This window comes from Myodes glareolus, chromosome 8 (assembly GCF_982192425.1).
Source record: "Myodes glareolus chromosome 8, mMyoGla1.1, whole genome shotgun sequence".
Classification (NCBI taxonomy): domain Eukaryota; kingdom Metazoa; phylum Chordata; class Mammalia; order Rodentia; family Cricetidae; genus Myodes; species Myodes glareolus.
In genome coordinates, this window is record NC_142033.1 from 109,680,055 (window position 1) to 109,693,824 (window position 13,770).

A 13,770-nucleotide genomic window follows, 5' to 3' on the forward strand; every position below is an offset into this window, starting at 1 on the left:
ACCAGGGGTGAGGGCACACACTAGTAATCTTAGCACTGAAGGGGCAGAGGCAGGAGGCTCTAAAGTCCCAAGGCTATCCTCAAATACAGAGAACTTGAGGCCAGCTTGGGCTACATGAGACCCTGTCTCAAAAAAAAAAAAAAAAAAAAAAAAAAAAAAAAAAAAAGTTAATGAGTTCCAGGGCAATGCAGGGAAACTGTCTTGAAAAACAAAGAGAGAGGGGCGGGGGGGGGGGGGGGGGGGGGGTCTGACATTGTGACCACTGTCGCTCTCCCTTTTCATCTTCTTTCTGAATCTAGCTTGTCCTTTTCCCACACCCACAATGAAGCCTGCAGCTACACTGACACCTGGTCAGGGCTGTGACCTCTCTCCCCTTGCTCTCAGCTGCCATAGGGCTCCAGTTTCAACACTCTATCATCCCCTCTCTTGTGGTGACACTATCTGTCTGTCAGTCTGAGACAGGTTCCCAACCTATAACCCAAGCTAGCCTCAAACTGGCAATCCTCTTACCTCAGCCTCCTAAGTACTGGGGTTAGGTTCACGCACCATCACACTCAATTAAGTGTTTTATTCACACATTTCCATAGCTCTATCTTCAGGATCTACAGACCTACTTAAGAGTTACAGGGTCATTCCACAGGACAACAATGATATTCATCTACTAGCTTACTGAGTACAAAGATTATAGGCATAGACCAATAACACCCACTAAGACCTCATCTTAAAAAAGGTAGGCTGCACGATGGCTCACAGGTAAAAGTGCTAGCTTCAAAAGGCTGACACCTGAGTTCCACCCCCAGAACCCAAAAAAGACATGCAGTAGCTCAAGTCTGTAACCCCACCGCTCCCACAGCAGGGTGGGAGCAACAGACAGCAGCACTGCCCAGAAACTCTGGGGCCAGCTAGCCTGAAGAACACAGCATGGTAAAAACAAAACCCTGACTCAACAAAGTAGAAAGAAACCAATTCCCAAAGCTGTCCTCCCACCTCCACACAGGCTGCTGGCATGTGTTCACACACCCTACACAGACAGTAACAACAGATCAAATCAATAAACACTAAGAAAAGGCAGAGTGGAAACAATGTGAGCTCTATGTATTTGTTATAAATTAGGTCACACTCTTTCCAGAGGAAATCCAAGGAGGAAAAGCAGTCGGATGGCCTGGGGGACCAGACAACGTAGCCTTGGGCAGTGTCACAGGTATGGCTGGTCCTTGGACAGCTCCCACCTCTTCATTGGAGGAGCGGGTGTCACTGCCTTCTTCTCAGTGGCTGCCACAGTTGGGCTTTAAGAAAAAAACAAAACTCCAGTTAGAGCTGGGTCTGCAAAGAATATTTTTTGTTTATTTGTTGGGTTTTTTCTTAATTTTTTTATTGAAAATGTATTTTTTCTATACAATATACAACAGCTTCCTCTCTCATCTCCTCCCAGGTTCTCTCCACCTCCCCCATCATGCCTTCCTTCTCTTTATAAAACAAGCTGGCAAATAAAGAAAAACAATGAAAGGAAGGAAAGGAAGGAAGGAAAAGAAAAACACATGTACACAGGTACACACACAAACACACATAAAACACAAAATCAAAAACCATAATATATAAGCAAAAAAAAAAAATTCCCGAAGTATTGAAACAATCTCCAAAAATACCACTAAGTTTGTTCTGTGTCTGCCGTCTCCGGCTGTGTATGGGGACCACCCGTAAGTGTGGTCTGTACACCCAGTGAGACTCCACTGGAGAAAACTGATTTCTTCTTTGCAAGCAGTTGTCAACTGGAGACAAGTTCTAGGTTAAGAATGGAGGCTGTGTCCATTTCCCATCTCATCCTGGGACCTCCTCTGGTTTTAACCTGTGCAGGCCACGTGCTGCCAGTCTCCGTGAGGTCATATGTATGTCAGCCCTGCTATGTCTATTAAGCACGGTTTCTTTGGTGTCCTGCATGGCCACTGGCTCTCAGTCTTTCAGCCTTCCCTGCTGCACAGTTCCCTGAGTCCCATACAGAACTGAGTATTCCACTCTGCACTGTCTGATTGTGCTCTTTCTACCCCGTAAGTCTCTTTGTAAAGGTGGTCACGCCCACCCCGGTACTAACACACCGACTGAGCTTTCTGGACATGGAGCCCAGAGCGCAAAGAATGCCCAACCTTGCCCTCCCCCAATGAAATCCCTCAGATGCCAGCTGGGAGCTGGCAGGGGCCATGTAAAGAAGCATCAGTCAGCCTACCCTGACTGCCAGCCCAGAACCCAGTCTTGAATACCTCAAATCTCCCTCCCTACTTGTACCCCAGTGTGGACAGACTAAAGAGCAGAAGGCTGTGTGTTAGGTCCCAAAGAAACATAGGATGAATAGCTGAGGTTCCTAGTAACATAGCCCATGTTGGAGCCAGGCTCCCTGGCCTCCTCTCAGCATCTCTACCCTAAACCTCTCCAGCCCGAGCTTCACTTCCTTTCTCCCACCTTTCCTTTCCTATATGACTCCGTAATTTCTGCCAAGCACTCTTTTGGCTCCACTCTCTGGGTTCTCCTCCCTCTCCTGGTCCCTTTTTTTCTCCTCTCTCTCTCCTCTCATGGCTCAGTCTACTCTAGTTCTGTACCTTCCCAGAGGCCTCTGGCTGAATCTACATATCGACAATAAAAACCTCCCCCTCAACCATACGTAGGAGCAGTCATGTCCTCATGTTCATTCACTGCGGAATGCTTGTCCACTGTTCTGACCACAGAGGCACAGTACTAGTGACACAAGGCCAGTCCTTGAGCGTGGAGCAGAGTATGAAATGTAAACAGACAGCCCTAATACTTAAAACCAGACTGGGCTACATAGAGACCTACCTAAAAATATCGGAGCGAGGGAAATGCTTAAGTGGCATGAACCTATAGTACCAGTTACTTAAAATGAGTCTAAAGCAAGCAACTAGATCTCTTGAGTCCAAGAGTTCAAGGACAGTCAAGGCAAAATAGCAATGTATAATTACTATTATCTAGCTCTTAAAAATATAAACACAAGGCTGGGCATGGAGACTCATGCTATGATGGCAATTTTTATCAACTTGACTATATCTGGAATTAACTAAAATCCAAATGACTGGGTACACCTGTGAGGAATTTTTCTTAGTTAAATCATTTGAAGACAGAAGACCCACTTATAACCTGGATCTTTGAGGTGGGAAGATAAACTTTTAATGCAGATCTTTGGAGATGGAACAATTCACCTTTAATCTGGAACATACCTTTGGCTGGTAATTTATATAAGGATAAGGAAGAAGGAAGCTCTCTCTCCACCTGCTTGCTCTCTCATTAGCAAATCTGGTGTTAGAGCCTACTTCAGGATTCTGATCCATTCTGAAGACCAGTTGAGACATCCAGCCTCGTGGACTGGACAACGACAGTGTTTATCCAGTATCATATAAACCAAGAGTGAAAGCATGGCCCTGTTAGCACTTAGGAGTTGGAGGTAGGGAAATTATGATTTCATGTTCTCAGATACATAGTAAATAGAAAGGCAACCTGGACTACAAGAAACTCTGTCTCAAAAAGTAAAATAAAAAAGAGGCTGATAGCTGAGGAGATGGCTTAGTGGGTAAAAGGGCTTGCTGTGTAAGGCTGACAAACTGATCCCTAGGACCCACATAAAAATGTACATGGTGGTGTGCATCTGTAACCCCAGCACTCCTACAGAGAGATGGGAGGCAGAGCCAGCTCACGGGTCAGCTAGCCGTGCACAGCACAGCACACACAGCAAGCAGGAGAAACAACAAAACCTTGCCTAAACAAAGTAAAAGGAGAACCAACTCCCAAAAACTGCTCTGACTTCCTTCCACACACTCTGTAATGAATGCACCCATTCGCTCTATTGCTGTCTCCTCTCTTCTCCCCCCTCATACACATACATGCACCACACACTAAGTAAACTTTTTTGTTTGATTTTGAGACAGGGTTTCTCTGTGTGGCTCTGTCTGTCCTGGAACTCGCTCTGTAGACCAGACTGGCCTGGAACTCACAGATTTCTGTCTGCCTCTGCTTCCCAAGTACTGGGATTAAAAGTGTGCACCACCATAACCAGCAAACTTTTTTTTTCTTTTTTTAATGTAGGGCTGGAGAGATGGCTCAGCAGTAATACAGATTACTATCCTTACAGAGAGAACTCAAGTTCAGTTCCCAACACACATAACAGGTGGCTCATAAGAACCTGAAACTCTACAGGGAGATCTGATGTCTCTGGGGCATATGCACTCACATGCACAGAACTACATACATGTAATTAAAAATAATAAAAATAAGTCTTGAGGCTGAAGCATGGGCTGTTCTTCCAGAAGACCCGGGTTTGGTTTTCACCATTCACATGGCAGCTTACAACTGACTGTAATTCCATTCCAGTTCCAGGGGAACAGATCCCCTCTTTTGGCCTCTAAAGTTGCCAGACATGCACGTGATGCAAAGACCTATTTGCAGACAAAATATCCATACACATAAAAGTAAATAGCTTTTTTATAAAGTAATCTCAATATTTTTGTTTATTTTGAGACAGGGCTTTTCTGTACAGGCCTGGCTGTTCTGGAATTTGCCCTCTAGACCAGACTGGCCTGAAACTCAAGAGATCTGTCTGTCTCTGCCTCCACCACAACAGGCAAAAAAATCTTAAATAAAGAGAAAAGGCTGGGGAGTACCCTAGGACCTCACAGTGTATGTATGAACTAGGCTGTTGACCTTGCTGGCATTATTTCTCAGTTCTGCAAGTGTTATTAGGAATCAAGTAAGGCATGAAATCTAATTCATCAGCTCATTAAGGAAAGGCTATGGTCAAGAGACAAGGTATAATGCACATATTCTATCTTTAATCAACTTTTGTGATCTCAGAATCAGTATCTCATTTTGTATGTGCATGTTTCTGTGTGTGGCTGTGTCAATGTGTGTGTGTGTGTGTGTGTGTGTGTGTGTGTGCACAGGCGCGCGCAGGCACGCACACATGCATGTGGAAACCAGAGGAAAATCTCAAGTGTCATTCCTCAAGCAGCATCCACCTTTCCCTTGTTTGGTCTGGAACTCTCCTTGGCACAATGGCCAGCAGACCCAGGAGTCTACCTATTTCTGCCACCACAGTGCTGAGATTACAAATGTACATCTTATAATCATCGTCTTTTTCCCCATCGATTCTGGGGATCAAACCCAGGTTCTGCAAGAACTTTACCAATTGAGTCATTACCTCACCACCTTTTTTTGTTGTCATTTTTGTTTTTCCAGACAGGTTTCTCTGTAGCTTTGGAGCCTGTTCTGAAACTAGCTCTGTAGACCAGGCTGGCCTCCTGCCTCTGCCTCTCGAGTGCTGGGATTAAAGGCGTGCACCGCCGCAACTGGGCTCAGCATCTTTTTTAAAAAAATAACATTTTAGGAGTGTGGGGAGGGGTGCAGGTCAGTACATATACTTATGGAATCCAGTAGAGGGCACTGAATCCCCTGAAACTGGAGTTACAGGTTGTAAGCCATCTACACGGCTGCAGAGAACAGAACTCTCTATCTGTTCCTCTGCAAGAGTATTATAAAATCCTAACTACTAAACCATGTCTCCAGCCCTTTTTTTGTTGGGTCTGCTGGTCTGTTTGCTTGCTTGCTTGTTTGAGACAGGGTCTTACTATGTAGTCCTGGATGGTCTAGAACACAAACGTACCCCAGGCTGGCCTCCAGCTCGCAGCCGTCCTCCAGCTCTGCCTGCTGAGCACTGGGATGCAAGATGTGGTCCACGGCCTCTATCTACGTGCATGGGTAATTTTCCTACATGTGTATGTGTATATATGTGTACCACTTGCATGGTTGGTACCTGGAGAGCCAGAACAGGGCACCAGATACCCTGACACCGGAGTTAAGGAAAGTTATGAGCTGCTATGGAAAGCTATGGAAAGCTATGAGCTTTCTAAGGAAAGGTAGAGCTATGGGAACTCTACCTATGTCCTCTTCAAGATCAACAAGCACTCTCAAATGCTGCAATATCGTCAGCTCCCATGCCTCATTCTATAAAACAAAACAAAAATTGATAAACAGAGCAGAAGAGGCTGGCTTCATAGACAGGAAAGGGATAAAGGAAGCAGAAGCCAAACAAAAAGACTGGTCCATTCCAAGTCACCTTCCTTACAAAGGCTAAACCAGAAGGGACTTCTTTATCGTGGCAGCTAAAACTGGTTTGCCAGGGAACTGGCTGTGATCTTTCACCTGGTTTCTCAGAAGGCTGGTTAAACAACTAAGCTTCACATAAATGTCTGTTCTGCCTTGGCCTGCTGGATCTAGCGCAGAAACTCATTCCAGACTACGGCTTCCCATGAACCTCATGTAATACCACTGTCATTCTCGTTTAATAAAAGATACCTGAAGACAGGGTCCAAATAGTTGGGTTTTTTTTTCTCTTGGGTTCCTTTGAGGTTTTTTTAATCATCATTATTTTTGGATTAATTTATTGGGGCTGGGGGCATGCCAGCGCACATGTGTACAAGTCAGAAGACAATTTGCAGGCACCAAGTTTCTGCTTCCAGCACACGGATCCTGAGGATCAATCTCAAGTCATCAAGTTTGGCAGCAAGTATCTTACTCACTCAGACATCTTACCTGCCCCTAACTATAACACCCAGACTGACCTGGAATTTGTAAACTTCCTGTCTTCACCTCCCCAACACTGGGATTACATGCATACTACCAGGTCTGACATTTTAATGTGAGTTCTGGGGATCAAACTCAGGTTCAGTACTTACAAGGCAAGTAGCTTACTAAGTGAGCTGTATTCTCAGCCCTGGTCTGAACTCCTGATTTTCTTGCCAGTCTCCTGAATACAGAGGTCACAGGCCTGTCCGACCACACCTAGGTGTAAAATGGGTTTGTGGAAAGCTCCTTTCCGCCGGCAGGGGAAGAAAGGGTAGTGGCAGAAGGGAACGTTGAGGGTCCTTACCTCTCAGCTGTCTTGCCCGACACCAGAGCCTTCTGTGAAGACATGATGACTGAGGGAGGCACAACTTCCCGCCGGCCATCACGAGTGCAGTAGTAATTGTTAGACAGCTTGTGACTGGGGCCCACAGGGAGCTTAGGAGGTGGCTGGGTCCTGAGGAAAAAGAAGCTGGCATTGAAACAAACCTTCAGTTGCTCTCACTGCCATAGCTCATTTACAAGATCAATCAGGAGCTACAAAGAAGGTTGCAGGCCAGAAGCATGTCTTGGTACACTATCACATCATATGCTTGGTCTGGGACCAGAAAGCAAATGGCAGGAACTATATGAAAAATCTTCTAAGCCAGGCTGAGGAAGTGTGCTCCAGCCCTAAGTCTCTATAAAGGGCCCTTACTGACATTCCCAAGACAGAGTCCTAGACATGCCCCTAACCTCAACACAAAGCTAAGATTAGTAGCGACCTTTCCTCCACCTAAAGGTGCTCGGGAAATCAGAAGAGAGTAACCCCCCTTTCCAGCAATTACAATTCATAACACTGAGCCACAGTCCCAGAATACCCGATTGAAGTGACTTCCCTGAGCTCCCAATACCCAAAGACCAGGTTATAGACCTTGTAAGTTTCCTGTTATCTCAGGAACCCTTTGAAGAGTCCTGCTGGGATAAAGGCTTACTGCTCAAAGAACACCTTGCCCTGGGAACCTGTCCAAGTCTCTGCACTTCCTGCCACTGTGTAGTCTGCTGCCAACACTCCCCGCAGAGGGAGGTGGAGGGTTACATGGGACAAAGCTCAGTCCGGCCTGGGTTAAACCCTGGGCTCACAAGAAAGCTAAAGCCTTGAAAGGAATCACAGAGCTTCAAACAAGAGAGGAATTTCTTGGGACCAAGAGTGGTGATCATAAAGAGCTTTGAGTTTAATTTATTTGGCCATATTGTCAAACAGCATTTTTACCTGGCAATTTTAAGCTCTTAAAAATTTGAAAGCCATTTTATTTTTTAAATAAGAAACATGTCAGTGTACTTGAGAGTTGGAAGCAAGAGAATCAGTTAAAGGTAATTCTACACAACATGAGTTCCAAGTCAGCATGGGCTTCATGAGACTGTTTCAAAAATACAAAATACAAGGGCTACAGAGTGGCTCAGCGGTGAGGAGACTGCTATACAATCATAAGGAACAGAGTGCAGACCCCAGCACACACATAACAAGCAGAGCATCCCACAAATGCCTGTGACTCCAAACCCAGGAGCCCAGTGCCTTCTCCTGGCCTCTGCACGCACACAGGCACTTCCCCTTACACATGTCCGGACAACAACACATAAAATAAAACCTTTTTAAAAATTGTTGTTTTTGTTGTTTTTGTTTGTTTGTTTGAGACAGAGTCTCTGGCTGTCCTGGAATTCTATGTAGACCAAGACCGCTGGCCTCAAATTGTGAGATCCACCTTCATCTGCACTTCAGTCCTAGGATTAAAGGCCTACATCACTATATCTAGCTTAAAATTTCCTAAGATTAGGGGTTGGAGAGATGGCTCAATGGTTAAGAGCACTGACTGCTCTTCCAAAGGTCCTGGGTTCAATTCCCAGCACCCACATGGCAGCTCACAACTGTCTACAAATCCAAAATCGTATACACATGCAGGCAATACACATAAAATAAAAAATAATTTTAAAAAATTTCCTAAGATTAGCCGGACATGGTAGTGTATGCCTATTATCCCAGTACTTGGGAGGCAGAGTAAGGCAAATCTCTGACTTCAAGACCATACTAGTTTACAAAGCAAGTTCCAGGATACCCAGGGCTACACATAGAAACCCTGCCACAAAAACAAAACTTTTTGTTGTTGTTGCTATTTTTTTGTTTTTGTTTCTCAAGGCAGGGTTTCTCTATGTAACAGTCCTAGCTGTCCTGGAACTCACTATGTAGACCAGGCTGAACTCAAACGCAGGAGATCTGCCTGTCTCTGCCTCCTGAGTGATGGAATTAAAGGTGTGTGTCACCACTGTCCAGCCAAAAATATTCTTAAAATTAAAATAAAAAATGTAAGATAAAATGAGAAATATAGCTGAACATTGGATGTACCACTGTAATCTCAGTACTCAAAAGACCAAAATAGGAGGAAGGTCCAGAGCTCAAGAGTAGCCTAGCCAAATCAGCTCCTGGACAGTCTAAGCTACATCCTAATGCCTGTCTTCTAAAGAGAACAATGGGGGTTGGAGAGATGCACAGTGGTTAGCACTTGTCCTTGTAGAAGTCCACGGTTCAATTCCTAGCACCCACACAGTGGCTCACAACTGTTCACAACTCCAGTTCCAGGGGATCTCAACGCCTTCTAGCTTCCAAGATATTGCATGCATGTGGTTCACAGCCATACATACACATAAAACACCCACACACAAAATAATACTTTAAAAAAAAATTTTAAAGAAAAATAAAGCAATGGCCAAGCCTGACTACCTAAATTCGAGGCCAGCCTGGTCTACAGAGCGAGCTCCAGGGCAGGCTCCAAAGCTGCAGAGAAACCCTGTCAACAACAACAACAACAACAACAACAAAAAAAAAACACCACACACTTTTCCTCTGACTTACACACAAAATAAATGCAGTAATTTTAAAAGAAAAAAAATGACAATTTTAAAATTCTAAAAGGACAAGCAATATGTGAAATTTATAATTTGCCTGATAGCTTTCATCATCTGTATACAGCAAAGTAAAAAGAACCAGTTGTCTAAAGCCAAAACCCAAATGAATCACTAGAGGGCGCCCTTATCCTAGAGACGCTGTTAGTTCCTGGCCTGTAATCCTGGTACCTGCTGAACCATCATCACCGAGCCTGTGTTCCAAGCCAACCAGGACTACAGTGTAAGACCCTGCCTCTGGACAGGCGTAGTCACACAAACCCAGTGAACCCAGCATGTGGCAGGCAGGAGATCAGAGTTAGAGACCAGCTCAGGCTAAGACCTGTCTCAATTAAAATACAAATTAATTAATCAATAAAAAATACTGTGTATCCTGTATTTACTTCCCTGCAATATTTCTCCCTCCCAGACAACAGCCCCATAAGAAATAAAGGTAGGAGACTACTGAGATGGCTCATTGGGTAGAGCACCGCTGCTCTTGCAGAAAACCAGGATTTGATTCCCCGAGGCAGCTCACGACCATCTCTCTGTTCCAAAAGATCTCCTGCTTTCTTCTGAACCCCACAGGTACCAGGCACACATGATACACATAAACTCAAGCAGGCACAACACTTAAGCACACATACATACATACACACATATAAAAATAAATCTAAACTATTTTTAAGGAAAAAAGGCAAGGAAAGGAATTTAAGCGGTAGTCCAGTTGGTCAAGCGTTTGGCATGCATGAAGTTGTCCCCAGCCCACGTCACACTGGTGTGGTGGTACATGCCTGAAACGCCCGCACTTGAGACAGAAGCAGGATCGTGAGTGTAGGGCACACTCTGGGCTACGTGACAACTCTGAGACCAGGCTGAGTGCCACCAGCCTCACAAACCAAGAACTTTCTTGTTTACACTGGCATCCCAAAGTCTGAGGACACGCAAAGACTCATCAATATAAATGTGTTCAAAAACCAAGACTGGTCTCTAAGTAACTTAAAGCAATGACAGCCTACCCGGGTCTCATTTTCTCCTCAAATGCTTGAGAATATAGCACTTTAAGTGTAGGGTCACAATGAAGATTGCAAATCTGCCCAAGATAACAACAAATAACGTAATCTATCTCCTAACTATTTTCAAGGCAACCCAGTGAAGTAAACTTCTGCTTCCACAGCATGGCAAGAAGGATCTCTGCCCAATGCTCCAAGGAAAGTTCAGAATAATAAATTTGAGGTTTTTTCACTTGTTTGTTTTCCAGACAGGGTCTCACTATGTAGCCCTGGCTGGCCTGGAACTCACCAAGTAAATCTAGGAGGCCTTGAATTCACAGTAATCAGCCTGCCTCTGTCTCCTGAGTGCTGAGTTTAAGGTTGGACCACCACGACCAGCCTCAGATTTAGGTTTGGTGACATGATGAGGGGGTGAGGCTGGCAGCAAGCAGGGCCTGCTCACCGCTTGGCGATCTCCTGGTAGCGCAACTGCAGCTTCGCCTGCAGGTCTTGCTGTGGGAAAAGGAGAGAAGTCAGACTGCTGGGAAGCCCAGGATTGGGGTAGTGAACAGGGGTGGCCAGTCAGGGTATGGATACAGGCCCTGAAGATGAAAAGAAAGCTGGGGCAGTGGCTTACAGAACTTTACTGCTAAGTTTCCGAATCTTTCCAAGATAATACTTTAAATGCCTTCTCCTTTTGAGACCAGCCTGGTATACAAGAGCTAGTTCCAGGAAAGGCTCCAAAACTGCACTGCAGAGAAACACTGTCTGAAAGAAAGAGAGAGAGAGAGCGAGAGAGAGAAAGAGAGAAAGAAAGAAGGAAGGAAGGAAGGAAGGAAGGAAGGAAGGAAGGAAGGAAGGAAGGAAGGAAGGAAGAAAAAGCCTCCTTCTTGCTAGGCGGTGGCGCACGCCTTTAATTCCAGCACTCGGGAGGCAGAGTTAGGTGCATCTGTGAGTTCGAGGTCAGCCTGTTCGACAAGACCTAGTTTCAGGACAGGCTTCAACGCTAGAGAAACCCTGTCTCAAAAGAAACCCAACAAAAACAAACAACAACAAAAAAAGCCTTTTCCTTCTCCTTTTATCTATTTTATATATGGGTCAATATAGTAAACATGTTCCCCCTAACATTATGGGAATTCTCACTTTCTCTGAAGAGCCACACACCTAAATAGTCGCTTGCTGACCTGCAGTGCGGAATATGCCTCCTTTCTTGGACCCTAACGTAAAAGGCGTAGCTACCTCCCCGCCTTTTGTCCACCTCCAATCTCCTGTCTCCCAGGAGCTGCCGAAATCTACTGCTTCCCTGACCTTTTCGTTTTCTTCCGAAACTATAAACTCGTCCTCGACTTTTCAAAATAAGAAAAAGCTACGGCCACAAGATTCAAAAGCAATGATACGGGGACGAGAAAACTCCGGGACTGAGTGGTTCGTGGGAGACAAGTGAGGCAGGGAGAAACGGGCGGAAATGGAGGGGCAGCAGGAAGCTAAAGCCGGGCGATCTAGAGCCAAGGTATGGGGACAAGGGAATCCCAGTAACAGGACCTTGAGTCCCGGACTCCCCCCACAGAACTAAGGAGATGTGGAACAGGAGAGGACTCGGGGGAACACAGAACCCAAATCCTTTCCGGCCCCAATCGGACAGGAACACGCACCCCAGACGCCCAGTTCCGCAGCTTCTGGATGGTGCGAGTAGCGGACGCCATGTTCTTTCCGCTCCGAAGGACGCTGGTGACGACACTGCCCCAGGACTGCTGGGTAGCGCGTGCGGTCTCGCGAGAGCGGGAGTGGGGCGTGGTCAAGAGCGTGTTATAAAATCGCTCCCCTGTTCACGTGACCTCTCTCCGCCTGCTCGCCGCCATCATGGACACGAGTCGCGTGCAGCCCATCAAGCTCGCTAGGGTAAGAGGTGACTGCGGGTGTTTAGAAGCCTGGATAAAGGAGACGGAAGAAAGCTAGGTCTGTCGGTCTAACTGGCTCTGATTTCCTGCAGGTAACCAAAGTGCTGGGCAGGACCGGTTCGCAGGGACAGTGCACGCAGGTGAGCGCATGGGGACACCCGGCAACTTCCTGGGGTCGGAACCCACCTCAATACTCAGTTTACTGCTGGACTTGGAGACCTTCTAGGATCATTGAGGATAGGGCTTAGTAGCCAACCTGGGCACGCTAGTGAGACTGTCTCTGAAGGTTTTATTTTTAAAGAGATGGAGTGAGCAGGAACTATTGTCTCAGTAGTAGACTTGCTTAACATACGCAATACCCACAGACTGAGTACTGCACCCGTACTAAAAACGAGCGATAACCCATGCCAGTAATTCCAGAGGTATTAAGACAGGAAGATCCCTAGGAGTTCCAGGCAGGCTTAGGCTACAGAATAGGTGAGATCTAGTCCCCCAAAAAGCTGGGGCACGATTGGTAGAGCACTTGGCTAGCGTGCAAGGAAGGCTTGGGTCCCCTGCACCACATAAACCAGAAATGGTAGAGAGGCCGTCCTGGGCTAGAGATGCCTTGACTACTCTCCTAGGGGAAAAAAGATTGATTTATATCCGGGATTCCCATCGTAGCTTCCTGAAGAGGCTGAGGTATCTATTTCTGGGCCAGCCTGACATAGTCTGAGTGGCAGGCCCAAAGACATAATCCTAAACACTGGAGGTGGGGAGGGGCTGTGTTAACTCAGCAACTGTCCCAGGTTCTTGGTAGTGGGGGATGTGTTTCCACTTTATGTGTCTGTACCACTTGATCGAGTATTCAGGGATGGGCGGGTCAAACTACCCTGGATCTGGAGTTAAATAGACCATTAGTCAGCTGTGTGGGTGCTGGGGACTGCTGAACCATCTCGCCTATCCCAAGCTCTGGCTCTACACGTCCTCTGGGTCCTTATCACCTTTCTACCCCACTAGTAAGTAGCAGCACCTAACTCTTCTAATGGGTCCATAGGTACGTGTGGAATTTATGGATGACACCAGCCGCTCCATCATCCGAAACGTCAAAGGTCCCGTTCGAGAGGGAGACGTGCTCACCCTATTGGAGTCAGAAAGGGAGGCTCGGAGATTACGTTGACCTTCCTGCTTTCCTGCTGGTGGGTACACGGCAACCCTTGGGAATGACTGCTACTTGCTAGAAGGTGTCAGGAAAGGTTCTCTGTCTAATGTTTGGGTCTGTTTACAGGGTCCTGAGTATCCACCACTTGGCCCATGATGACCTGCGACTATTAAATAAAGCATTTGTATTGTTTTAACTCTTGTCT

General features: G+C 46.1%; 2 protein-coding genes across 2 annotated transcripts; one reads left to right on the forward strand and one right to left on the reverse strand.

Annotated features, from left to right (window-relative positions):
• Positions 1–1,074: 1,074 nt before the first annotated feature.
• Ndufa7 (NADH:ubiquinone oxidoreductase subunit A7) lies at positions 1,075–12,314 on the reverse strand. The gene is made up of 4 exons (XM_048430074.3): positions 12,179–12,314; positions 10,990–11,039; positions 6,926–7,075; positions 1,075–1,286 (listed from the first exon to the last, which is right to left on the reverse strand). Exons 1-4 carry the CDS (start codon positions 12,227–12,229, stop codon positions 1,196–1,198), a joined length of 342 nt encoding a protein of 113 aa, XP_048286031.3. The 5' UTR covers positions 12,230–12,314; the 3' UTR covers positions 1,075–1,195.
• Rps28 (ribosomal protein S28) lies at positions 12,281–13,766 on the forward strand. The gene is made up of 4 exons (XM_048430075.3): positions 12,281–12,425; positions 12,517–12,564; positions 13,461–13,602; positions 13,692–13,766. The coding sequence occupies exons 1-3, from the start codon at positions 12,387–12,389 to the stop codon at positions 13,581–13,583; spliced, it is 210 nt and encodes a 69-aa protein (XP_048286032.1). The 5' UTR covers positions 12,281–12,386; the 3' UTR covers positions 13,584–13,602; positions 13,692–13,766.
• The last annotated feature ends 4 nt before the right edge of the window (positions 13,767–13,770 follow it).

Excerpts from the sequence above, each read along its gene's own strand:
- Ndufa7 (XM_048430074.3), bottom strand. The coding sequence starts at position 12,229 with ATGGCGTCCGCTACTCGCACCATCCAGAAGCTGCGGAACTGGGCGTCT. Across the intron at positions 11,040-12,178 it reads TGCGGAACTGGGCGTCTGGG|CAAGACCTGCAGGCGAAGCT; the intron begins GTGCGTGTTCCT and ends CTTTTCCCACAG. Across the intron at positions 1,287-6,925 it reads TCGGGCAAGACAGCTGAGAG|CCCAACTGTGGCAGCCACTG; the intron begins GTAAGGACCCTC and ends TTTTTCTTAAAG.
- Rps28 (XM_048430075.3), top strand. The coding sequence starts at position 12,387 with ATGGACACGAGTCGCGTGCAGCCCATCAAGCTCGCTAGG. Across the intron at positions 12,426-12,516 it reads AGCCCATCAAGCTCGCTAGG|GTAACCAAAGTGCTGGGCAG; the intron begins GTAAGAGGTGAC and ends GATTTCCTGCAG. Across the intron at positions 12,565-13,460 it reads CGCAGGGACAGTGCACGCAG|GTACGTGTGGAATTTATGGA; the intron begins GTGAGCGCATGG and ends ATGGGTCCATAG.